The 25412-nt window shown below is 38.7% G+C and overlaps 2 protein-coding genes across 8 annotated transcripts in view; one reads left to right on the forward strand and one right to left on the reverse strand.

Annotated features, from left to right (window-relative positions):
- Positions 1-741: 741 nt before the first annotated feature.
- Positions 742-10451, reverse strand: UTP18 (UTP18 small subunit processome component). The gene is made up of 14 exons (XM_062591851.1): positions 10175-10451; positions 9895-10025; positions 9694-9789; positions 8996-9075; positions 8656-8741; positions 7978-8103; positions 6898-7072; positions 6478-6578; positions 4980-5070; positions 4546-4669; positions 3445-3619; positions 2685-2827; positions 1652-1711; positions 742-870 (listed from the first exon to the last, which is right to left on the reverse strand). Exons 1-13 carry the CDS (start codon positions 10418-10420, stop codon positions 1687-1689), a joined length of 1599 nt encoding a protein of 532 aa, XP_062447835.1. The 5' UTR covers positions 10421-10451; the 3' UTR covers positions 742-870; positions 1652-1686.
- Positions 10452-10743: 292 nt separating this feature from the next.
- MBTD1 (mbt domain containing 1) overlaps positions 10744-25412 on the forward strand; it is a 38619-nt gene continuing 23950 nt past the window's right edge. The window contains exons 1-8 of one of the 7 annotated variants that reach the window (XM_062591822.1): positions 10764-10843; positions 11054-11236; positions 13020-13208; positions 14014-14066; positions 18652-18853; positions 19919-20058; positions 21003-21117; positions 21214-21296. In XM_062591822.1, coding sequence (XP_062447806.1) covers positions 18700-18853; positions 19919-20058; positions 21003-21117; positions 21214-21296 — 492 coding nt within the window. In that variant the 5' untranslated portion in view covers positions 10764-10843; positions 11054-11236; positions 13020-13208; positions 14014-14066; positions 18652-18699. Of the gene's footprint in view, positions 10844-11053; positions 11237-12636; positions 12686-13019; positions 13209-14013; positions 14067-18651; positions 18854-19918; positions 20059-21002; positions 21118-21213; positions 21297-25412 lie in introns of those variants that run through there. The other 6 variants (XM_062591821.1, XM_062591818.1, XM_062591819.1 and 3 more) reach the window with 6 other exon arrangements.

A 25412-nucleotide genomic window follows, 5' to 3' on the forward strand; every position in this document is an offset into this window, starting at 1 on the left:
TCACTACTGGTTAGTGGAGCACCCCTGCTTCTGATGCTACTGCTCAAAAAGCTCCCTCCTGTGAAGTGTGACAGATATCAGTTACAGTTCATTCTCAAAAGTAAGATATTTTACCAATATTATAGAAGATTTTTAGTCAACTTGCTCACATATTTCTCTCTAAACAGGCAGCCAATCCAAGAAAAAAGTGATCAGATGGGCTGTATTTGGCATCAAGTAAAGAACAAGCAACAACAGCTACAAAGCACTCCTTGCTACATGACAATTGATCACATCAGGACTTCAGAATGCACTGAGGGTGTTTCATACGCATTGACTGCCTCTCTAGTTCAGGCTCCTATCTTTAAATCACAACTGGCCCTTGAAGTCTCAACTATAAACTTGCATCGATAGCATTTCAGGTTACTGCTTTGCTCCCCTGGAAAGAACGATTCATAGCCTCCATCAGCAAAATGATTAGTTTCTTACCCAGCCCCAGATGAACTTGGCTAGTGGCAAAGTTCGTTGGGAGAACATTCGTGGAATGACAAGACAAAGTTCAACATGCTTCATTTAAGATGTAAAAGCTCAATACATTGAACAGAGTTACAATTTACAAAGTCAATGTTTTCAGTGTCAGCATCAGAATGATAACTTAAGATATTTAAGCATTTCTGATGAAGTAATTGAAGCCATTGAAACCCTAGTCAATCATCTGTTTACACAAAACATTGAAAGAGTTGAAGCAATTCGACTGGAAACTTGTTATCAGGTACATTTATTATGTAACAATATTCACAAAAGGGATGTTATATTAGTATTTTTCAACTTCCATATAAAACAGTTTGAAAAAACCTCTTGTTGAATTTTGTCAGCTGCAGATTACAACACCTGGAGAAAGATCAGTAGAAGAGGATTTTGTTAGTACCTTTGGAACATTTTGCCATTGCAGAATTATACGGAAGATTCACATGCAGGCAATTAACTGCTTCCAGTACAAATCAGCCTAGCTTCCAATCGTTAGAAACCTTTGGGTCAAACAGCAATACTGCAACATTAGCAAAGCCGGTTGTTCCAGTTTTAGACATTAGCTATTTAACTACTTTATTGAACTTTTTTCCATGAAACAGTTAAAACTGTACAACAGAATCCTTGTTGTACACCTTGTCTGCACACAAGCTATGCTTCAAACTTAAGCAATTTAAGCTTGCAACTATGTAGACTAGGGTGCGCACACATACATCTGCTCATAGCAAGACAAAGCTACATATCTGCCAGCCCGCCACTGGTTTATTGTCACTGCTTGAGCTTTTGGCTTAAACATATCCATATTTTTTAAAACTGTTGTCAGAGCTGGACAAAAGTTTAGCTGAGCTACCATCTCCCTGAAGGAATATGATGGTAGCATAAAGAGCAGTAACCCACTATTAAAAAGAGTAGAGATTAACATCATAATCCCAAATCCTTTCCGTAGTTGTATGGAAATTCTTATAAAGGGACTGTTTAATTTAATCACCCATTAGTTGGGGCCTATGTGCATAAACAATCCAGATAGGATGTTCCAAATTACATAGAAATAAGAACCTCTTGTTGCCACCCAAAAGACACAGAGGCACTGAAATTAAAACAAGGTTCTTTAGGACAATGCTGTCAGTTTTAGTGTTACTTATACCTGGGTTACTTGTAATTTCTCTCTCATATCTTCTTCTAAAAATCTGAATAGTGTTTCAGCCTAAGGAAAGAAGAGAGATCAAAATTGAGACAGACTTAACTTTTCAACAACACGCTGACTAAAGACCGTATGAAGCAGCAACAAGTAGTGTCACCCTGAGTGTTCTTAACTAATCTGAAATATATTCTCAGTAAAAGACAGTAACTGTGCTGGATTTACCTGAGGTGTCATTACAGTATATAGTTCAAACTCAAATAGGGGAGAATTAAGATTTATTCACATTTTTAGTCTTAATTTTTTTTTTTTTTGTAAACTCTCCTTGTCAAACTTCTTGAGTCTGATTTAACTCATACATTAAAGATAAGAAGTTTCTAAAGCATCACCAAGTCAAAGAACTTACTATAAAGAAAAGGAAATATATCCTGCTCTGAGTTATTACCATTCCACTTCTCCCTTCTCATAGAAGGGAGAAGTCAAGTCTATGCTAAATCAGAAGTCAATCATTGAGATTACTAATACCTCACATGAAAACTGGAATTTCAGGTATTAACTGTAACCTGCCAAGAAGATTAATAGATTTACTCCTGTGTTCTCTGAATAAACCAGGAAGTCTCAGACATACACATCATCCAGCATGTGTGAAAAGCCTTCAAATCCCATTGACCAAAGCACTAAAGATACCATTGTCATGCTTTTACACCTAGAACAAACCCATGTCAGATATGGATATTAGTACAGAAGCATGGCTTTTGAGGGGGAAGGAAGCTGGGGACAAACACCTTGTATCTGTCTTTTTCTGTCCTAGTTATTTCAAAGAACGATAGTTTTGACAGAGATGCCTGCAGTAACATACAGTTTCTAATCAAAGGCTCATTCTTCAGAACAGGAAGCCAGTTCCCCACGTGATTAAATCATCAGATCAAATTCAGACCAATTTAGTCAAACATCCTCCACTTATCAGTCATCCTCCCCACTTAAACAGGAAAAAAAAGAACATATCATCTGGAATTAACTAATTTAAATTAATACATACCTATACAATAAAGCTCTGCCTTTATTATTTGCTATAGAAAAAAAGCCACTTCTGGGAGAAAAGTCCATAGACTGAGTAAGATAAATTTGCTTTCTTCTGAACACTGGGAAGTTTGAGAATACAGTACACGAAGGAATGTGTACCTATTAAGAAAGTTAGGATTAGTTGCAACTATGGAAAAGTTACAAAAAAGTCCAAACAACATAAGTTCAACATTAAGTTCCAATACTTGAGTTCTATTGCTATTCTACCTCATTCTAAATAGAGCTCTACTGGAGAAACAAGCAGGAATATAGTGCAGGGAACACTGTGCTGTCAGTCATTTTAAGTCAGTTGAGTAATTACATTAATCAGTTTATATAAGCTTCTGATTCAGTTTTACTCAGTAGTTCCAACACTGGCCAGAATTCTAACAAGGCTGACAGTTAAATCCTGAGCTAAGAGGAATACCATATGCAACACAAGAGGAGCTGAAAATTCAATTTGTTGCAAGCTAAGTCGTTATATTTACCACACTGAAAAAAAGTCATTTTAAAAAGGGGAGGGGGAAAGAGTTGAACTAGGTAAGATGCTACCTTAACAACTTCAAGAAAAAACAATACTTTCTTACAGATGTACAGCATTTGCACATGTCCTGATCTGCTTGGCCTAGCTGATCTTTTTGCAGTGCATGTATCTGCTTAATATCAGTTTTATGTCATTGGAACATTTTTTTTTTTAAATCAAAAAAGCTTGCACAGAGTGAAGAAGCTGAACATACCAGTTTGACAGCCTCATCAGCTTTATTGGAAGCCACTGCCAAAATTTCTGTTGTGGGGTTGAAGGTCACACATGTAGCAGGTGTAACTAGGTTCATTATGGCCTTAACTGGTTTAGGACGGTTTTCTTTGAGACAGACATCAGTAGTATACAAGTTTACAACTCCAGAGACTGAGCTAAAGAGGATAAATTAACACAGACCATATCAAGAAGTAGCATTTGCAGCACACATTAACTTATCTATAGCCACCACTCAACTAAAAACATCATTTCCAATAAAACATTTAGTGGAGTTTATGAAATACAAACAGAAAATCCTTGTTAAGATGAACTTTTTTGTAAAACAACACATACTTTTACCAGTGGAGATACTTGATAAATCAAGTTCTTGCCACTAAAAATTTGGAACTATGCATAGGTTAAGAGGTCCATTATAATGCTCTTTTTCCTAATGAGAATATACAATGAATTCAAAGCAGTAAGAACTCTAACATAGACTGAGGGAACTAAAGTACTTCTGTTTAAGTTCTATGCAACCCAATTCCACTTAAATATCCTTCTTCTTAACAAGCTAAGAAAATACATACTGGATTTTAAAATAGTTGCTAATCTCACTTAAAAGAGGTGATACACCAGTTTATTAAGTTGCATTTTAATATGTATACTTGGAAAAATACTGTCAAGTAGTACATTTGCACCTGAGTCAATGCACCCTTTTAAATACTAACATGCTATTAAGGAACCAAATCAAGAGTATAAGAGGCTAGAAAAGGGGAAAGGAACAGGACCCTAACTTGACATTCATAATACAGAAGTTGTATGATTTCACTCTGCATTTCAAAATTAACTGCAAAACCCATTACATGGCACTAACAATACACTAAGAGTGATACCAGTATTCAGTCTATATGGTATTTTAGATAAACATGAAATAAAATAAATGGTTATCCCAAAATAGACAACCTCCATCTATTCACCTCTATTCTAGCCTCATTAAAACTCAATTTATTTCACATTCCTACACTCTTACCAGTCACAACTCAGTTTACTGAAAAGCTCCAGAATGAGATATTAAGAAATTAAAACAGATTTAGAAACTTACCCACATGCTACATACTGGTTATTTCTTGAAACAGCGATACATTTGCCTTCCAAAGAGCCTTCATCTTCAAATCTGTGTAGACACTTCCTGCTTTTCACATCCCAAACAAAAACTTCACCTTCCTCTGGTTGTGGAATGAAGCAGAAGATTACATACAAGCCATGTATACAGAACACAGTGATTTGCCTATTCTGTTAAAGTAAATTTCAGAAAAAAATAATTAACTTGTTCACAAATGTGAAATGCAAGGCACTAAACAAAGTATATTAAGCATATAGCATAAATCTTAAATCTTCGCGTCTGAGCACTTGCTTATACTTTTAGGCCAGATACTGGCATAGTCTTTCAATTCACTTTGTAAAACTACGACTGCTTTGAAAGAGTTCTGTGATTTAAATGTAGTTGGGATTAGTGCTATTAACAAGAACACTCACTTGAGTATGTATATATTTTGCTGCTGTCCGGAGTGAAAGCAGATGCAGTGGATCTTCCATTTACTTTCATAGTGCTGATCAGTTCCTTTGTCTATAGGACAAAGATCAACAGCAGTGAAATAAAGACTCTTCCATTTTTGACATTTTCTTGCCTAAAATGTTCCTGACTCGTGAAGCACACTTACTGAAGACATTAAGAATTCTATTCCTACTAAATTTAGTAGAATTAAGCTTCAATCCTGTATTACCCTCAGAAATAACCTCTTTATACAGGCTTGCAAGAGGTGGAGCAAAATAAAGCCTTCATTTCAGTGTTTCTTGAAACATGAACTAGTTCACGAACAATACTACATTACTCTCCATCATTGCAATTGCACTAGTGTAAGAACACAGAGCTACTTATAAAAGGAGATTACCTACAGACAAGCCTCCAGTAAGAGGTCTTCAGAACATGTTAACCAACATTTCAGGGATAATAGAAGCATGCTATATTTGAAAATGCTTTTCAAATTAATTTTAAATTTACATTTTAAAATTTAATTTCCTGTATTCTGCAACAAGCAGGACTCAAATACTATTCTGACTTGTGTATTGCATGGAAGGTTATTGAATAAATTAGTATGATAACAAGGCACCTCATTCCCCCACCCACTCCCCTTTTGGCTGCCTAGAACTTAAAGCCATGGCTTAATATGCAGCATTCAGGGAATATTTGATGCTCACAGGTATGCTGTGACACACACAGGAGAAAAAAAAATAAAAAAAGCTGCTTCCATACTCCTGTCCCACGAAACTCTTTGCTAAACTGACAATAAAAGAACAGCATTAACACTCTTTTCAGAGCCACATTAGCCACAGACCATGGAGATCCAGGTATACCCCATTTATTTTACAACTAGAGCTATTTCAGTAAAGGCTCATTGGCTCCCTCACCGGGTGATCCCTATTGCATAACAGAACTGACTGTTTTGACAAGAACACTTTTCCTAGCGAAAACGTGAAACAAATCCAGCTGCTTTCAAATGATCTTAAATCTACCTGAAAATTCTATATACTTTATGAACCTCAGGAGCTGGTATGTTTTATGAACACAATAGACCTACACACTACCACCACAATTCACAAGAAAAGCAGTCCTACTTCATTTACCCTCAGCCACCTGTTTCCATACTTAGGCCCATTGTCAGCACAGTGTTGGTGCACCAGATGAAAGAAAATAGACACACCTAAATGATAGCTAAAAAAGCCTGTGAAACCCTGGTGTTAGTTCCATTACCAATCCCAAAGAGAACTGTGTAGTGAGCAAAAGAGACACTCAAAAATCATTTTCTGAAGCTACAGTTCCAGTCAATACACTACCTCATTTTCTGAGGTATGTGTCATACTTCTGTTTTAACCAAAAAGTCAGATGGCTTTTCAGATTAAAGGTAAGCAAACAGATTTAGGAAGCAAAGGGTACCAAGAAACTGAGCCAAGTGAGTCATGATAAAAACCTTACCTTCATTGATAGCAAGTGAAGATAACCTGAAGTTCCAATAAGAAGCATAAATGATCCATCTGGAGACACTTCAAAATTTTTGACAAACTTCTCCTCCATACCTTTAAAAAGAGAGTTTCAGAACTTCAAGTTGGCATGACTTATTGTTTTGCCTCAACTTTCAGATTTGATGAATACGAGTAAGACCTGACCCCATTTCAACTTTTCCTTTCTGCAACAGGCTGTCACAATAAAGTTACAACTCAACTTTAAGCTTGTGTGACAGTTACCCAAACTAAAACTGAACACACTAGTAAAGATTACTAAAACAAATAACCCTACCAAAATTTACTGCACTTTTTCTTAAAGTTAATTTATATGCCAGTTCTGAAACAATTTCAACTATACCCAGACACTTAAAGTACTAACATTTGAACATACCTCTTACTTGATGTACAGGAATAATACTTCCACCCATCATGTCATACACATAGAACATTTTATGGTGAGTACCAGTGGCTATAACTTGTTCTCCATCAGCACTGAAACAAGCCTTAAAGATTGGAAAACTCTCTAAATAGATGCTCTGTATTTTTGGATTCTTTATACCATCAACCTTCAAAAGAAAAGAGATTATTACATTAATTTTCTGTGTAAAAATACTTCATACATTCCTTAATCTTGACTAGCCAGTACAAGAGACTTAAACAGCAAAACATTTACTAGTGCGAAGCAATAATCTCTTCCCATCTTCCCAACCTCCAAATAACCTGGCTCTCACTCCTTATCCTACATCTCAGGCACTCTCTTGGATATACTCCAAGCCTCTTACCCTTCCCATCATGTCTATGTTTTGTTCAACTAAACCATCGTTTATATTGTGTTTTCCTATATGGTGTTATTTGCTTTGCATTTCTCTTTCTTGCAGCCCTGTAAGAGCCAAGCTTGACTTGTGCCTTTGACCATTTCACTGGTCCCTGAATGGAGTTAGGGCTTTTACACTCCAGAGGAGCAGGAGAGAAGAGTCCCAGGACCAGCAGTTTTCTGCTGCAGGACAGTCTCTAGACACCCAAAATGCTTTGAGCTCTCCGCTTTCATTTAAAAGTATTGTTGCTCCTCTCACTACTACTTTTTTAAATGAAGAACTTGGAGAAACACCTCAGTCTTAGTCACTACAGACCTTGAAACCAAACATGTTTAATTAAAAAAAAAACAAAAACAATCTTTACTAAAAACCTGGATAGAACTAATTTGCCTATACTATGTGAGCAGTTAGTGTGAGTTCACAGATGAAATTTTGTTCCAACAAAATGCCTTCAACCAAGCAGATTCCACTCTAAGCACAAAGCCATTACAATCCCTAAAACATGCATATGCCATCATAGGAAAGGGGGAAGGGAGGGGAAGAGGGGAAAAAACCCAGCAACTCCATCCCACCCAAGCTATTTATAATTGAATATTCTTTTTTTTTAAATAGCTACGTCAGTTGCTACTTCTATTGTGCTTATTAAAATGTCTCACCTGAAAGAGTGACACAGATCGATCACGTCCAGCAGTGAGGATAACCTGAGCAGAAGGATGAAACTGCACTGTTGACAGCTTTCCACCAACAAGGCGTTCCTGATTAGCAGGCAAGCAGCTCTTCATCTACAATACAGATCACGCAGTTAAAACTTTCTTTTTGCTCACGAGCAGTCAATCAATTTAATTGCTCTTTGTTCTACATAAGAGCTCTCACACATTAGGCTGACCTTTTAGACAATGTAGTCAAGCAGAACATACAATAAGTCAGGGAAGCTGCTTTAGTACAGTAGCATAGATATAATAAGCTAATTAACTTTTTCACTGACTTCTAATTTAACGTAGTCTATATCAAACTAGCTAAATTTCAATGAATCTGGAACACAGATCAGATAGTTTCATATACTTTACTTGACATCTTAAGGCTGTCAAATTAAGCAAGCATTTCTTGCTGTACCAAAGACCATTTCGGTAGCCTCAGAGTTGTGGGAAAATTCCATTCTTCCTATCCAATTTTTCTGAAGTTTAATGTTTAGGCCTTCAAGCAATAGGATCCCTTCCCCCCCTCCCCCCAAAAAAAATCCATACAAACATCAACAGAAACATTACTGCTCAAACAGCAAAGTATTAAAAGCATGTATACAGGTCAAAATATGGTAGAAGTAGTCTCATCTTTACCTGTAAAATACCTCTTGGCAGGGACTCAGAGTTTGATATAAAATTGCCAGTCCTGCATAGCAGATCATCATCTTCATCATTATCACCTAATTAAAAAAACCAAAGTACATAGAAAAGGTTGATTTCACATTCACTTCGCAGCCTACAAAATCCCCACAGAGGCAATAAATTAAAGAAATAAAAGCACACTGAAAGGATAAAGCTGATTTATCTAGTATATTATCACCTTATCCGCAATGGAGAAACACCAGAAATTAGATGTTTTATAAAGAGCTGAATAGCCGAGCAGAAAAAAAGCATATTAGAATCACATTTTCATAACCATAATGAGTTTCTTTACTATCACTTGCAGTCTTTCTGGGTTTCTTCCTATTTTCTCTATTGGCCCAGGCAGGTATTCCTCCCATAGCTCGCTGAAATCTAGAGAGAAAAAAAAACAGGGGAAGGCCTTTGAGAAAATGGTTCATACTTGCATAACAATCAGTCTCAATTCTGTGAGATAACATGCACTTAAAGCACAATGCAAATCCCCACACACAGTTTCACTCGTAGTGTTATTAATGTATTTTGTGGACTTGTAGAACATGAAACTAAAGCACAGCTGATACTAAACAAGACAGCACTGTTCTTTGCAGCTACATGTATTAACACCAAGGCAGCCCAAACACATCTAAAGTAGTGCTCTGCTATCTATATTCATATTTCAGCACATTCTTTCTCACATATCTTAAATAGCAGAAATCAATCACCTAGTCTAAATTACTGTTTTCCGTCATCCCACTTAAAGATTTTTCTGCTATAGCTCCCTAGAAAACAAAAAAGTTAGTACATATCTACTAAAAGAAGTACTAAATAAATTAGCCTATAAAAAAAGTTTATTCACAAGCTTTATTATTCCTTATTTCTTTGGATTTAAACACAGGAAATAGTGCTAGAAGCAGTAACTTCAAACTGCCCACAAATACTGTAAAAGGCACTGTGAATGTCACATGCAAATATCTTAACAAAAACAGCTACAGAAGAATTAACGAAACTCACTCTTCTTGAAGTCGTGTTTTAAATTTTTGCTTACTAAGTATCTTCTCGGCATCACTTTTCATCATATCTTTTTTATACCTGTGCGTCATATCAATTCTAGAAAAGAAAACATAAGGAATATAGAGATCGTTTAAGCACAAGTCACTAAGGCTAATTCTTTAGAGCATTACCCTTACTTCCTACCTACAAATTCTAGCTTACTTTTCCTCAGCTTCATCCTCATCATCCACCCAGGCTGGTTTCTTAGAGGGCAAGAAGTTATCCTTCGCTTCATTCTCCACTTCCGAATCGCTAGAGTCTTTCGGAACGGTTCCCCTCTCGGCAGCACGAAGCTGAAAACAACCAAACAGGCCATTTTAACCCAGCCGGAGAAGGTCCCTCTGCTTCTCCGCGGGCGGCGGGGAAGAGGGAGGACAAGAACGGCGAGGGGAGGCACCGCCCCCGCCCCGCCTCCCGCCGCGGAGGGCAGGCCGTGCCCTACCGGCGGGGGCCCGGCCAGGCGCTGCAGCAGCTCGCCCTCCTCCGCCGCGAGGCTGTCGCCGAACACCAGCTCCTCCAGCGCCCGCTCCGCGCCCGACACCCCGCAGAGCGCCCGCAAGTGCCGGTCACGCCGGGTCGCCTCCTCCGCCTCCTGCGCTGCAGCTGCTGCTGCCGCCGCCGCCGCGTGCGGCTGCAGCTGCTTCGCTATCTTCATTTTCTTCTTCTTCTTCTTCTTGGTCGCCGCCATCTTGGGCCGCCGCCGCGCCGCCGCCGGGCCCGCGCGAGCCGCCGCCGCGCGCCCCATCGCTCCTCACGCCGCCGCGCGAGCCCCAGCCGGAACCGGAACTCGCGCGCGTGCCGCCCACGTGACCCCGCCGTGCGGCGCCCGCCTCGCTCCGCCCCTTCCTCACGTGATAGGCTCGCGCTGCTGCCCCTCCTCCGCCGCGTGACCCGGCCCGCTCGCCCCGCACGCCAGGCGCTGTCACGTGACCTCCTTTCTTTGCCTTCCCTTCCTCCTGCTCCTCTCCCTCCCCCGCGCCTTTCACGTGATGAGGTCCGAGGCCAGGTCACTCCATCGCATCTATAGGGGGGTCCCATGCCTCGTATGGCAATAACCGCTCCTCAGCTGCGGACCGGCGGCAGCCTCCCGCGTCTCGTCATCCGCAAGAAGGTAACGCAAGCCCCCTGCGGGCCACTTTTAGCCTTCAGGCTCCAGTACGGCGGTGAGCTCCCGCTTTGCGGAGTGGTTTCGCCCGGAGGGGGGGGGGTACGGCGAGCGAGGGAGGCCCAAACAGCTGGGAGACCAATAAGCGCGGGCGGTGGGCCGGGCGCCGCGCGTGCGCAGTGCGGTTATGCTAATGTTGTTGATATTCCGGAGCAGGGAGTTGGATTTCTTTCTCCGACTGAGTGAGAGGCTGAACTTCGCAGGCCGCCTCCTGCCCCCGCTGGGCCCGGCCCCTCGCAGGGGGAGGCGGCAGGCGGAGGGGGCCGAGCCGAGGGGAGGGGGCAGAGGCGGCGGGCACCTCCTGCCCATGAGGGCCTGATGGAAAACACAAAGGACCTGGTGAGTCCCGCAGCCGCCGCCGCCGCCGCCGCGGGGGGCCGAGGCGGGGGGCAGCGCTGTGGCGAGGCGGCGCGGGCCGGGGGCGCCGAGCGACCCCCCCCCTTCCTCCTCCTCCTCCTCCCTCCGTCCCTCCCTTGCGCGGCGGGGCCGGCCCGGGCACCACCTGTGTGGGAGGAGAGCAGCGCCGAGCGCGCCGCGGGGCCGGCGGGCGGGCGGGCGGGGGGAGGCACCGGCCGCCCGGCGGGAGCGGCCGCCGGCGCAGCCCTGTCAGCGGCGGCGGGCTGCGGGCACGTGGCGGCGGGCGGCCGCGGCGCCCGCTTTGTTGCCGGCGGTTTGTCCGTCCTGCCCGCGGCCCTGCCGGCGGGCGGCAGCGCTCCGGTTCCGGCCCGGGCTGGCCCCGGGGCGCGGGGTCCGCCGGGGCGCCGCTCTGCGCGGTGCCTCCCCCTGGCGCGCACGCCCGTTCGGACTTGGCCAGTCCGCCGCGCTCCTCTTAAGCGCTTTAGACTGTTCTTTAATCCTGGCGCTTCAAAAGTTGCGGATCCTTTGCGGCTGGTGGCCCCATCAATATCCTTTTTACGCTTGTTGATGTTTTGACTTTGTTCTGAACGCGAGCAGTAAACTCGCGAAACCAGTTTCACTTTCAAGCTGGCGGTGAAAGTGTTTTGAAGTGAAGGAATTTCTATCCAGTGTGTCCTTAAAAAAAAAAAAAAAGCCTATGTATATCTCCGTAAAGCATATGTTGATTATAATAGAAGCTACTGCCTGTGAAAAAGTAATTCCTTTTCAAATAATGCTTTAAAATGTGAGTGGCAGCCCTTGTGATTTTTTTCACTTCTAAAACTAGTCGCGGCTTGGAAAGCTGCTGGGTAGTCCTCACTGTTTTAAATTGAGGCTGTTTTGCAGGTTAGAGATGCTGTATTTATTTGTGTCTTTTTTTTTTTATAGCAGCCTGCTTTTGATTGAAAAGGAATGGAATAATAAGTTTAGGAGAAAGCTTAATCTGGAAAATTAAATGGGACCTAATACAACTTACGTTTGTTCTTAAACAAAACACAAACTGTGGTAGGTTAGTAGTTTTTACTAGCTGCTTCTGATTAGGGATCATTTTGAGGAAGCAAGTAGTGTAAGCTATTAGGAAGTATAGCAGAGTGTTTTTTCTTTTTTTTTCTTTTTTTTTTTTTTTTTAGTGGTAAGTCATTATTTACACTAAAGGATAATTTAGATTCTGGTCTTTAGAGTGTGTAGTGCATGTGCAACAGGGTCCTCAGCTGAAAGCAAGGGTTCTCTTCACTGTGGCTCCCAAAAGAATTACATGACAGTAGCAGTAATGATGCCAATATGCACAAAAGTTCCCTTGGCTTTCATTTTTCTTACCTCTTAAAATTTGGTTAATTCTGCAAGGCTCTTGATACCTTCTACACACTGCTACTGCATACCTTCATTTCTCAGGTAAGTCAGTACATGCTGGGCAAGTGTGATATTTTGCTGAATCTGGCCCTGGGCACAGAAGGAATTCAGGTGTTCCAGGGGCTGGGGTTTTGGTGGGGTTTTTTTCTTGTGTGTTTGTTTGCTTTTTAACTTTTTAAATGATTTTTTTAATGGTAATGCATTGTTTGAAACCAAGTATTTGACTTCTAGACTTCATGTCTTTCAGATACTTGTTTAGTAGAAGCGTAATGGAATTTGTAACACATTTTGAGTTTTTTCAGAACTCACATATTTCAGATATTACATCTCCTTCCCCCTCCAAATTGCCTGCTAATTTGATATATTTTTTTATAAGAGTCTCCCCTCTTGTGTGAAACCCCCTGGGGAAGAGGCTATGGACAAAACCATTGACAAACAGCAGAAACTGGCTTCAGACAAAATGCTGTCATACATAGCAAATGAAGAGACAGGAAAAATCATTTCTGTAATTTTCCAGCTGAGATTTTACTTGTAATAAGAGTGGAAGGCACATTTCCATATAGAGGTGAGTTGCTTCTATAAAAAAAGTAAGTTTGGTTGGTTCTGATTTCCAGGAATCCCAAGATGTTTAGGTCTGGGGGTTTTTTGTTTGTTTTTAATGAAAACTGAAATTCTTTTCTTTAGTACCATGTTTAAATTTTCCTTTTTTGTCATGCTATGAGACACAATTAGTTCTTCAGTTTTACAGGGGGCACGCTAGTAATACTACACTAAATTATTTTGGCTAGATGAAGCTCAGAAGAGTTGTAATGAATTAGTTGTCTTCTTGCTGCCTTAATGCTGAAATCCAGAGCTAAAACTAAACTTACAGCATAAAACATTAATGAACTTCTGAAAACAAAGTGTGTGCATCAAATTTAGTATCAACTCGGAAGTACACTGTGGGAAATGTGTGATCTGATAAGGATATGTGATTAAAGTAAATACATCTTATCACACACAATTGACTTAAAGTTTATGATGACTTCATTGTTGACCTTGGCCTCCCGTGCCATCTGTCCATACTTCTGTCATGTTTCTGGGGGTTAGCAAGTGATGCATTGCTTATTTTTAAAGATGCTGGTGGGCCTTTATTAAGCTGCCATTCTTGTATTTTGTCAAAATTCTAATTTGCTGCCTTTCTGAATTCAAGTACCAAATTGATTCAGTAATAACAATAAACATTTTGAGCAGGTTGAAACCTTCCTATGACCCTTTTGTATCATCTTCCTTCGGCAAAGATGCACTTACTTGGAGGCAAGAAATTTAGTTATTGCATAATGAGGTATTTTCTCTAACAAGTTCTCCCCTTCAAAACATTTTCTCAAAAGTTTTGCCAATACTTGAGCATAGTCTTCATCAAGACACTAAAGCAATTTCCTGAGTAAGTATTTGTTTTGTTATTTTTTTAACATTAAATTGTGTGTGTGTGTATGTTTTGGCCATACATAGTTTATCCTTCTAGAACAAGTTTTTATTCTGGAAGAGCAGTTACTGCACTCAAAGAATATCTGCTATAATGTACTGACCAAATTCAACTGTTGGTACAACACTGTATGTTAAGGGAATGAGAAACAAGTTATTTATGATACCTGTTTAGAATTACCTTTGTGATTTTAGGGAAACCAGTTTCTTTAACTGTATTCTTTTATCATAGCATTTGCCTTGTGTAATGCCTTAATTAAGAGTATTTCTTAAAAATATATTGTTGCCAAGTATTCACAGGGGGAAAGGAAGAGCAGGAAAATGGGAAGTTGGGCAGAATAAGAAAGCAGTTCTTAAAAGTTCCTTTCTCCACCGATCCCTTCAATGAAGAAAACTACACAAGAAAACCAACAAGCAAATAGTCCTAAAGACTTATTTGCCAGTCCCATTTATCTTAGACTTTGTATTGCTCAGTGTAAAAATCTTTCCTGTTGAGGAAGCAGCAATCTCATTAGGAAAATAAGTCTTAATTGGTATCCCTAGAAGTTTTGCCTAACTTTTTTGTTTGTGTATTGCTTCTACCTAATATAGTATTAGATTTTCTTTTAGCAGTAGAGTTTTAACTACTGCTCTTTTGCTATTGACCAGAGTTGCACAGATCTAAGTTTTACAGTGTGCCAGACTCCTGCTCAAAGCGTGTTTTGCAGACAGACACAATGCTGTTCCCTCATCTGTTAATAGGTGAAGAACACTGATCTGATTCAGTTTTGAGAGAGAGGCAATCTTCTTAGTGTGATTTTTAGTGCTAAATCCAGCTTTGAAGAGTAGAAAGCGTTTTTTGTCTTTGTATGCATATATTGTGAATTATCGTATGGATTTATCTTACTATGATGTAATTGTTAGAGCAGGTTACTACTACTGTTAGTCTTTGGCAGGGGAAAAAAGGGAGTTTTTAAAGGAACTGTATCAAATGGTGATTATTGAAGAGTGTAAATGTAAAAATTATGCTTAATTTTTTCCTGCTAATAGTCTTAACCCCTAGTTTTGTGGTTTTGATGGGCCACCTTCACGCTTTAACTATGATGCTGCTTTCTTGGGGGGGAAGGGCTGCATTCTCATTAGCAATATGTCTCAAAATTTAGTAAGAACTTTTGTTTTGCACAGTAATAGACTGCCCCTTCTGAGGCTTCCATTCCTAGAGGTCCAGCAGGTGCCATGGTTAGGTGCTTCTGTGTCAGACAGACAAATTATTACTGGTCAGCTGATAAGGCAGGCTGCTGCACATTGCTTGTAAGAACTCAGCAGGAACTGCAAGCTGCTGCTTTTACAGAAGCAGCTGCTTCATGTCTGTTTTGTTTCTGTTTGAGGCAGTGGCCTCAGGAGCTCCATGGGAACCAGGTTCTGCTGTCTTGCAGCAAAATATTAGAGTAGGTTTTTCATATCTTGCCCTTTGTGTAAGGATGCAATTTCTGACCCTTGAGCTGTACCCCAGTGTTTCAGCTGTCGTATTTCAGACATTGGACAGGATTTGCAAGTGCAATAGGACCTCTAAGTTCTGTGGGAAGTGTTATCAGAGATTCCACAAGTTGTTCAGTGCTTTCTACCAATGCTGTCTCTGCATATGTGTTGAAAAGAACCTTAGTGGTGTTTATTATCAAACTGTAAATGTTTTGGTCTGCTCTAGCAAAATTTCAGCATAGGTGTTTACATGTTGCCTTCCCTAACTTTCACCTACTTCTTCGCACAAAGTATTTTTCAGTTTCAAAGTTTGAGGCTTTTTCTTTTTTGTTGCAGAACTGAACCTTTTTTCAAGTTTCGTAAAATGTATTTTGAGTAATTTCCCAAGAATTACAATCTGGATAATAACTATAAATTATTTTAATAATAAACAAAGCTGCTGTCTGAGTTGCTCATAACTTTATATTTGGACAAATTGTCCTAATTCAGGTTAATGAAAAGGTGTTAAATGAGACCTCTTTTGAGAGTTTATAAGAATTTTTTTTCTTTCTCATCTGTGGATATTTTGGCAAATAAGGCTTGGGAGTAATATTGAGCTTCTAAATGTACGTGATACGAAAGAACAACAACAAAAAATAGAGCCAAAGGTGATACCTACAATAGTAATCTCATACCCTACTTCAGCTTCCCTAGAGCAATCTGTCTGTCTTCTGTGTCACTGGACCTTCAGCCTCTTCCTCCAGCCTCTGTCCATCTATTTCCTGTTTTCTTCCACCTTGCGGTGGGAGCAATGTTGACTACAGAGCTTCTCTGCTCTGGCCCTGGATGTTGGAGGAACTGGCAATGGGCAGTGCAACTTTTGCTTTCTCTGAGTTGGTAGCTTCTCTGCCTCTAGCAATGAAGTGGGTTGGCAGAGTGTAGCAGAACTGCTGCGTGAGTTTGAAGTTCTCTAGTCTGCAGTGAGAAAGGGAATTCTTAACACTACCTCCAGCTGCAGCCTCTGCTACAGGATTGAGTCTTCCTTTCTGTGAGATGAGGTCTGGGTCACTCAGTGAGATGGATCAGCTAAGTTAACAGAGAAAAACTCAGCTGAATGAGGAATATGATCCTGTTTGTAGACTCTAAAACTCCACTAACAGAGGAGACATCGTGGTATTCTGGTGTTGATGTTGCGAATGGTTAATATGGTACTGCATTTTATTGCTTAGCAGAGGCTGTATTCTCTGGTCAGTGGAAGTTAAATACTGTGAGGCATTATGAAGGTTTTGAGAAAGCCAACTGGCCTTCCTGCTGGTGTTTTGGTCTGTAAATTATTGGTACTGGTAGCAGAACACTATCCACGGCAACATTGTGTTTGACTTTTAGCTTAATCTACACACACGTGTGCACACAAATAACTTGCATCTTCTTGGCTTCTCATATCAGTAATAGTGTACAGGTAAGACTTGTTAGCAGGGCAGATCTGGCTCTGCTACCTTTCAGTGTTTCCTGTAATGACTGCAACTGTCATCCCAGCTACTTCAAGCAGATGTCAGTTGCTTCATGATTAACATTAAGTGGAAATACTCAGGTTTCAGAGTCACTTTAAGTGTGTTTAAGTTTGTTTACTTTTTCTTTTCTTTTTTTTTTTTAATGTCAGATGCTGGGATTGGGTCAGTGTGGAAATCAGGTTTTCCATTTGCCTATGAGGAAATCCTTCTATAATAGGTTTTAGACAGATTGCAAGGGAGAACAGAGACTGTAATAAAGGGATAGCACGGCAGAATGGCAGAAGAGGGCTCAGATGAGATCTAACAATAAAGATGTTCAGGCATATACTGTCTAGGAAAGAGATTTAGGGAATTACTGTGATGAAATCTTTAAAGCTACAAATTCAAATGCAATTTAAGAAGAAGTCTGATCACATTTTTCTGTCTACAATGATTTTTAAATAAAATTGGCTCTTGGGGAAAAAATGGTATGTTCTTCATATTTCTTTTTGGTTTCTTGCTGTATTTCATTCTCCTAATTTTTGTTTCTGTGATAGAATTTCTTGCTTTGTCTTGTCTTTATTAACTTCTCTCAGCCTAAATAGATACCAATCAGAATGATGGAAATACTTTGGAAAAAAAGAAGTTCAGCTTAATGAAGGCAGTTCACTTATCTAACAGTACTTTTGTTTCAATAGAGGTGTGTTAAATAGTAATAAAGTGAAAAATGTCACTGTATTAAAATGCATGTATTGAATGCGCGTCAGAAAAAAGACATCAGTTAATCTATTGTTTATGCATTTTCAATATCTTTGCTGAAAATTGCTTAACTGTTAAATGTTCTTCAAAGTTGTGTATTTCCAATTGACCTCAGATTTTTGATGATAGGAAAACTATTATGTAACAATTTTTTTAGTATATGACAGTAGCAAATTAGTCACCTTTCTATCTTTTTAGCATTTATGCAGACCCTATTGCCATAGTAACTGAGCTCTTCATAATTGTTAATGTATTAATCCTCAGAACATCCATGTGAGGTAGAGAAGTACTCCTGGTTCACACATGAGAAACTGAATCATAGGGCAGCTAAGAGATTTATCTGTAACCCCACAGGCCATTGGGAGTGGGGTAATACTCTTTTTTTCTTACCCTTAGAATAGTGTCTTCTTTGAACTGTTCTTTCTCTGCATGTCTTTCTCAAATTAATGAATTTTAGTGAAGTTGACTGCAGCCATCTGGAATATGCTCATTTGCATACAAGTTCTGTTTGGCTGTCGTTATTCTGCACATCAGGATTAACGAACTCAGAAGATCCAAGAAAAAGAATTGTATGGACTGCTACCACGTATTCTCAGTGGATCATGAGATAAATTTTTTTCCTGTCTATCAATATACCGAGCATTGGCTACTTTTGACTCTAATGCTACTGAGCACAATAATTGGCAGTATGTGATTCATATCCCTGTGTTGACAGAGCAGACACTGATTTGTAGTACATCTGCATTTGTAGTCTGATTTTTGACCTTTGAAACTTTTCAAATTTGTCTTTGAGATTTTTTTCGTTTGGAGTGCTCTGCTATTGTTTGTTTTGTGGTGTGTTTTTTTTCTGATTTTTAGACAGAGCATACTTCACGAACAGAAAGGAAAAGACGTGATTCATTCGGGATGTTTGACGGTTATGACAGTTGTAGTGAGGACACCAGCAGCAGCTCCAGTTCAGATGAAAGCGAAGAAGAAGTTGCTCCTTTGCCAACCAGTCTCCCAATTATAAAGAACAATGGGCAGGTCTATACTTATCCAGATGGCAAATCTGGCATGGGTAAGTACACGGGTAGAAAGACTTTGCCGGTTATGTTTTTCAGCGTATGTTATGAATTTGTGTGAGCCCAAACCCCAATGTTGGGCAAATTGGCTCGGGGTGGGGTGGGATGGTGGTGGTGTTGTTTTGATTTGTTTTGTTTTTTGTTGTTTTTGCTAAACTGAAGTAAGATAGAATTCTGATTCCCCTTGTCAAATATGTGTTGTATATATGCACATGTATATGCATGCCATCTTGTACATTCTTCTGGGCCTTTGAGCTATGAGGGAAATATCAATGTATTCTCTCTATTCTTTTATATATTTTACATATAGTGTAAAAATTAAATATCTTACTGTACTAGAAAAGCTTCATTACCACTGCTTCCTAACATCTGTTAGTGTATACCTGTTCAATATGCACTAATTATGAATTAAAGTATTCTGGCAAAATAGGATAATTGCTTTTGCCATCATAGAAAAAATATTTTGGCCAGAGTTAGTACTGACCAGAACACTCTCTGGGTAGAATCTTGGTATTGTCTCCTTGGTATTAGTGAGTCAAACGCTGTTTTATTCAGTGTAGAAAAACTCAGTGGGAGATGCTGTCAACTTATAAAGCATATGATTACAGATAAGTGAGGATATTGATGGGCTTAGGTTACTTTAGATAGATTCATTTTTTTGATTCACAACAGAGGTTTGATTTTATTTTACTTAGGAAATCCCAATTGGCAGGCCTAGATTCAAAGCATTACTTTTTTTTTGAGAAGAACCGTGAAAACACTGAAATTGTCTGTAGCTGATTTAGCTGGTTTATTCGCTTCTCCCAGTGGTAAAATTAGTAGGGAGAAAAAAGGAGAGCCCATTTCACTTGTGAACCTGAGGTTCATAGTGTTTCACTGGCTTTGATGGAATTGTTCTCATTTTAGTTATTTTTCTGTGTAATTCTCTTCAGAGTCAAACCTAAGAAACCGCTTAGCTTGGTGGTGCCACCTACAGGACTTTTTGCATGTGATCTTTGTTCTGAGTTTTTACTGAAGTCTTTATTACATTTTTAACATTTTACTTTCTCCCTTCTAATTAGCAACATGTGAGATGTGTGGAATGGTTGGTGTGCGCGATGCTTTTTACTCTAAAACAAAACGCTTCTGCAGTGTGTCATGCTCTAGAAGCTATTCATCGAACTCCAAGAAGGCCAGCATTCTGGCCAGGCTTCAGGTAGCGGTACAGAAACCATTTTCTTTATATATTTATCATAGTCTTTGTTTGTAAAATGTATATATTTGGTCAAAGTTAAATACAATGCAGTATTTTAAAATAATTAAATCAAGTTGCTTAAGAACACGTTAAAATTTTCATATAAATAATTTGCTAAGCTAAAACTCAAAAGCAGATCGTTGATGAACAAATTCATTTGTTCAGCAGAGCAAATTACAGAGAATATTGACTCCTATTTTAATTCTGCTGCAGTGGCCCACTTGTATCTGCAAGAAAAAGAAATATCTTAAATCTAGATACGTAGTCATTTGAAAACCCGTGTATTTCGCCCCCAAGATGCTTTATGGCTTTAGAGAGCATAAAGGTTTCTTTAGCATTGCTGTCTTATGTTTTGAAAGTTTTCTTAAGTAACTGTTAGATTTATGAAATGAGTTTTGGTCTGTTCATTTAGATAATCAACTAATCATAAAAGTATTTTTTGTAAAATTCAAGAAAAGAAGTGGAAATGTCAGGAAATACGTTTATATCATATCTCATTGCTGTATGCAACCCATGCCAAGAAATTGCATTGGTATGAATTAGATTAAAGGCTATTCCTTTTAATCAGCTTTTAGAGGGTATCTTTTTTTCAGATAAAGAACAACTCAATCTGTATGCTCTTCAAGTTGGAATACTGGTACAAAAGTAATCTTTTGGATATTCTCTTGATACTGTTTTTTATATATTTAAGTTTATTTAATACTGCCTGTAGCTTTGTGATACTTCATTAGTCAACTTCCATTCTGTTTTTCTAATTTAAGTTATATCTACCAGAAAAAAATTTGGCAGATTATTTTGAAAATGCATTTTATTGTTTTTTGCAAAATAGTGTGAGGAATTTGCCACAGACCTATAGACATTTCTAGTGGGAGTTTAGAAAGATTTTATTTACTTAGCTTTTTTTGTTTTAGGGTAAACCGCCAACAAAGAAGGCTAAAGTTCTACAAAAACAACCCTTAGTGGCTAAATTAGCAGCATATGCTCAGTATCAAGCAACTTTACAAAACCAGGCAAAGACTAAGGCAGGTAATGGCATATGAACAGAGCTAAAACAAATTCTTGGTGGTGCAAGATTTGTGGTTTATTAGCAGTTTCCTAAATAAAATAACTTTCTCTTAGCAGCTGTCCCTGTGGAAGGTTTCAGCTGGGGTAACTACATCAATAGCAATAGCTTTACAGCAGCTCCTGTTACGTGTTTTAAACATGTAAGTATTTTTCAGTATGTTTATTCTGTATATATGTGGGTGTGAGAAAGCGGGTTTTTTAAATTTAATCAAGGAAGAAAAAACAATAATATTTTGTTTCATTTTTGCAATATGCTCATATTCAAACGTGCTTGGAACCTTGGAAAGTGACTTACATTATAAACTGTTAGTATGGATACTTTTAAGCTCAATATATGTGTTTCATTCTGTCCTTTAAAACCGTTCTGAACACCATCACTTGCTCACCATACATGATGTAGTTAACAAAGAAAAAAGTAAGAGGATTCTGTAAACTTGTGAAATTTTTTTCCTGCCATGTTCAATGCAAAGAATCATATATATCCAACCAACGAGCTGATGCAATATCAGATAAAGTTACAAAAGATCAGATTAAATCAGACTTGCTCTAGTATGTAGAACTGATCTTCCAATTATATATTTGAGCTTTGGATTTTCTTAATCTTGATTTTTAGTGTGATTCTGTCGGTTGTGTTGCTAGGTGGTATGGTAATGGAGGAAAATGAAGGCGTGTATGAATTTGAAATTTTTAAAGTTGATTTTTTTTTCTTTGTGTTAGTATTATGAAAATTTCAAACAAAGTCTTCTGTCTTCACAGAATACAGCTAGGGGATGAGGAAAAAGCAGCATCTGTCATTAATGTTTTCGCTAAAATCTATTTTTTAGGTCTTGTTTAAAATATTTTGATGTAAGACTCTTGGATTAAGTAAGAACTTTTTATATGAAAGCTTGTTTTTTCAAATATTTTTTCTTTTTTATGTGGAAAGCTGAAGTGTTTCAGCTTCTTACAAATTTTTTATTTTACTCAAAATTATCTGCTGGAAATTACATTGGAAATAAACGTTTTGGTTTCATAGGAGTTGTCCGTAAGGGAGAAGAGAGATTTATTTTTTGATGAGTTCTAGAATTCATGCTGAGCCCTGTCATCTCATAAATCAGTAGGAGTTGAGGGCCCTTGGCAGTTGGCACTCTCTGAATAGCGCCCTTGATGCTTAGAGGCCTTACTGTTACTGAGAACAGAGCCCTGCATTAGTATAGCTTTGTGAATTTGTGTTGAAGTCCACATGCCTAAATAAGCATGTTTGAACTTTGCTTTCACAATTATGTACATGTTATAACAAGTAATTTCTTAAATATATATCAGAAGATACTGTGTGACTGTGCGATTGTAATAACAAATGTTTCATGATAATTTGGTGTGCTCAATTAGGACACAGATACAATAATTATGGCACTTTTGTTCTGTATTAAAACATTACATATTAAAAGGAGTTATATCTTGTTTTCTTACTGTTTTATTCATTAAGTTAAATAGTATTTTAGTAGCATGAACAGATATAATACTAATGTTCATATTTTACCTTGAAAATTTTTTCAAGCAACATGGCAACAGTGCTATTAAATCTGAATCTTGTTTCTTTTCTCCCCCTGCTCTCCTTTTCTATAAAGGTCTATTGTTACTACTGAAGTCTGCTTTGGCAGCTTCCACTTCTTATGGATATTAGTATTGTGATAATGTGATTTACACTTAGTTTTACTATAACTATTTCTTAAAAATACATATTATTTAAACCATTCAGAATCTGAAAACACATTAGTTTTTTCTTCTTTTTTGATCTTCTCTTTACCTCTCTCCTGCTTGCTTTCTCCCACTCTGTCTCTTGAGGATTAAAAGAAGCAGTTTTCCTTTTGTCTGCCTGGAAAGCTTATTGCTCTGTTTTGTGTGTACTATATTGCTTTGATTTGTAAAACAGTCTTGATGTTTGTTTACTATTCATACTATGAATTTCATGCACGTGTTCTATGTGTCCACTCGATGAAATGCATAAAGCTTACCTTGCTTAAAATGCAGGTATAGAACTGATAGTACAGGTCAGGCTTTCTCAGTCGAGTAAGATAACTATGTACATCCCTTTAAGTAAGTGTGTACCTAGTTATACTGGCTGTATCTGCATGATTTCGGTATTTCAGGTCTGTGCCTAATTTTCTCACATCATGTAGATTTTTTGCCTAATGTGGGAAATTATTTCTGCTTCAATTTTAACATAGACATATTTTGAAACAGAAATACTTAAGTCTTAAAATTCTCTCTAATTAATTTCAGAGTGTTCTGATGCCTTTAGTGTAGCATCCCTGTTACCTTCGTTCCAAATTGTGTTGAATGACACGAATGAAACTCCCTAACAGCAATATTTGATACACTTTTATGCCCAATCTATAGTATGTATGCTGAAGTGTAAAGAGAGAAGCTGCCTTGTTTCATGTCGTATAGCAAGCCTATGGCAGACCCAGAATTGTGGTCTGTCCCTCTTGCCTCCTCTTTTTCTTAGCTGTTGAATTACCTTATATTAGCTGTTGATGTGTGTTTGATAATGGAGGAAAGCTCTAACTTGATTTGATTAAGTTGATATTTTAAAATAATATTTTGTTACAGTTTAGTAACATACAACATGCTCTATCTGTGATCTTCGTTATTAATTAGTATTCCTATTTTGTTTTTTCTTCTAAATAGTTTTATCTTTTTTCTGTATTTGGTTTTATTAGTGCCAATTGTTCCTAGTAATGAAAGCAAGTACAGTGCTTTGAGTCATTTGTCAGTACTTAATGCACAACTTAATGCCCACGATTAATAATTCTTTTGCATCCGTTGCAAATCCGATGCACGTTTTTCTGAAGCTGTGCGTTTTTTCAGTCTTTCTTCCGGTTGAATTTTATTCTGAGCTGAAGTCTTTTTATTCTTTGTTTCTTTTGTATAAAGCATGTTTATATTCCTTTTGCTCTAAGAGGATGTTTCCGGGATTTTACACTAGGTGGCAGTGCTTTGCCTCTAACTTTTATTTTTAACTCTCTTTTCCCATTGTCTTCTCTGGCATTACTCTGTAGGTAGGTGCTATTTACATTCAAGATAGTGGCGTAGTATACTTATGTTTCAGGAATTAGTAGCATCTATTTTGCTGTTAAACACTTGGTGTAAGTAAGTTGCGCAACTGAAATCAGGGGCATGTCAGTGCCATCCAAAGCCTTTAGAAATAAGTTATTTTACCCGTAAGTTCTTTGTTCAGCTAGGCAGCCATGTGGAGATACTTGGCCTTTAGGCGTTCCTGTCAAATCCTGTCAAACAGGACCTTCCTGATTGCAACTTACCTTGCAGAGAAGGCAGCTGCCGCTCACAGATAAACCCTCCCAAGTCATCTCCTGGCTCAGCAAGTGATGAACCAGATCTTCCTTGTTTGGGAATAACGTGAAGTGGATCTCTTCGTCATGAGTCTGAAAGGTAAATTTGTTCTTACCTGTAAATTATGGTTCTGCTAGTTCGTACTATGCCAATCCAGACTTCAGAGTTACCCTTCCAGCCAGCACATGAATAAGACTTAGCACTTACATAGTGCTCTATGAATTTTTCGGAGCACTATGCAAATATTGATTAATCACATGAAGACAGAGAAGATGTGAAGGAAGATGGCTGTTACAGCCCTGGTTTATCCAGTCCCCCTCCTTTAAGAATTTTCATAAGGAGTGGAAAAGATATATAGTATACCAGCTGTACTGTAAACCATCATTTCAGGACAGTAATGATATCTGGCTTTTCAGTAGGAATGCTACCCAGGATGGCTCCCTTGTTCTGAAGGGTGAGCCATACGGATTGGTGTAGGAGAAACTAGCAGAACCAATATTTTAACAGACAAGGACAAATTTAGCTTTCTGCTATTTCCCTCTATACCAATCCATGTTCTAGAAATAAAACTGTTTGTGGCAATTCCTTTATCATAGAAGGAGAATGCTTTGATACACTTTTCTCTCTGAATCAACTGAATAGATGAGCAGGCAATAAATATATTTTGAAGTGCAGCTGGATTGTGAGATTGTTCAGCACTGCCATTTTTAATTGTTTGGACTTATATGTATCTCTATACGAGGCAACAAGAGTTACTAAAATATGCAGTTTGAAAAGTTTTATTTCCCCATTTCAGTCCAATAAGCTACAAATGTCAATTTAGAGATGATAGTGAATTGTATACTAGGACTTCATTAAGATGCTATATCTGCATGTTTTGCATGTAAAAATAAGTCATCTTTCAAGTTGTCTTTTTTCTCTGT

This window comes from Rhea pennata, chromosome 19 (assembly GCF_028389875.1).
Source record: "Rhea pennata isolate bPtePen1 chromosome 19, bPtePen1.pri, whole genome shotgun sequence".
NCBI lineage: Eukaryota > Metazoa > Chordata > Aves > Rheiformes > Rheidae > Rhea > Rhea pennata.

What these genes read in the sequence shown, in the direction of transcription:
- UTP18 (XM_062591851.1), bottom strand. Translation starts at nt 10,420, where the DNA reads ATGGCGGCGACCAAGAAGAAGAAGAAGAAGAAAATGAAGATAGCGAAG. An exon ending in AAAACACGACTTCAAGAAGA is followed by an intron (nt 9,076 to 9,693) that starts GTGAGTTTCGTT and finishes TTTTCTCTCTAG; the next exon opens with ATTTCAGCGAGCTATGGGAG. An exon ending in CAGAAAGACTGCAAGTGATA is followed by an intron (nt 8,742 to 8,995) that starts GTAAAGAAACTC and finishes TTTTTTAATTAG; the next exon opens with GTGATAATGATGAAGATGAT.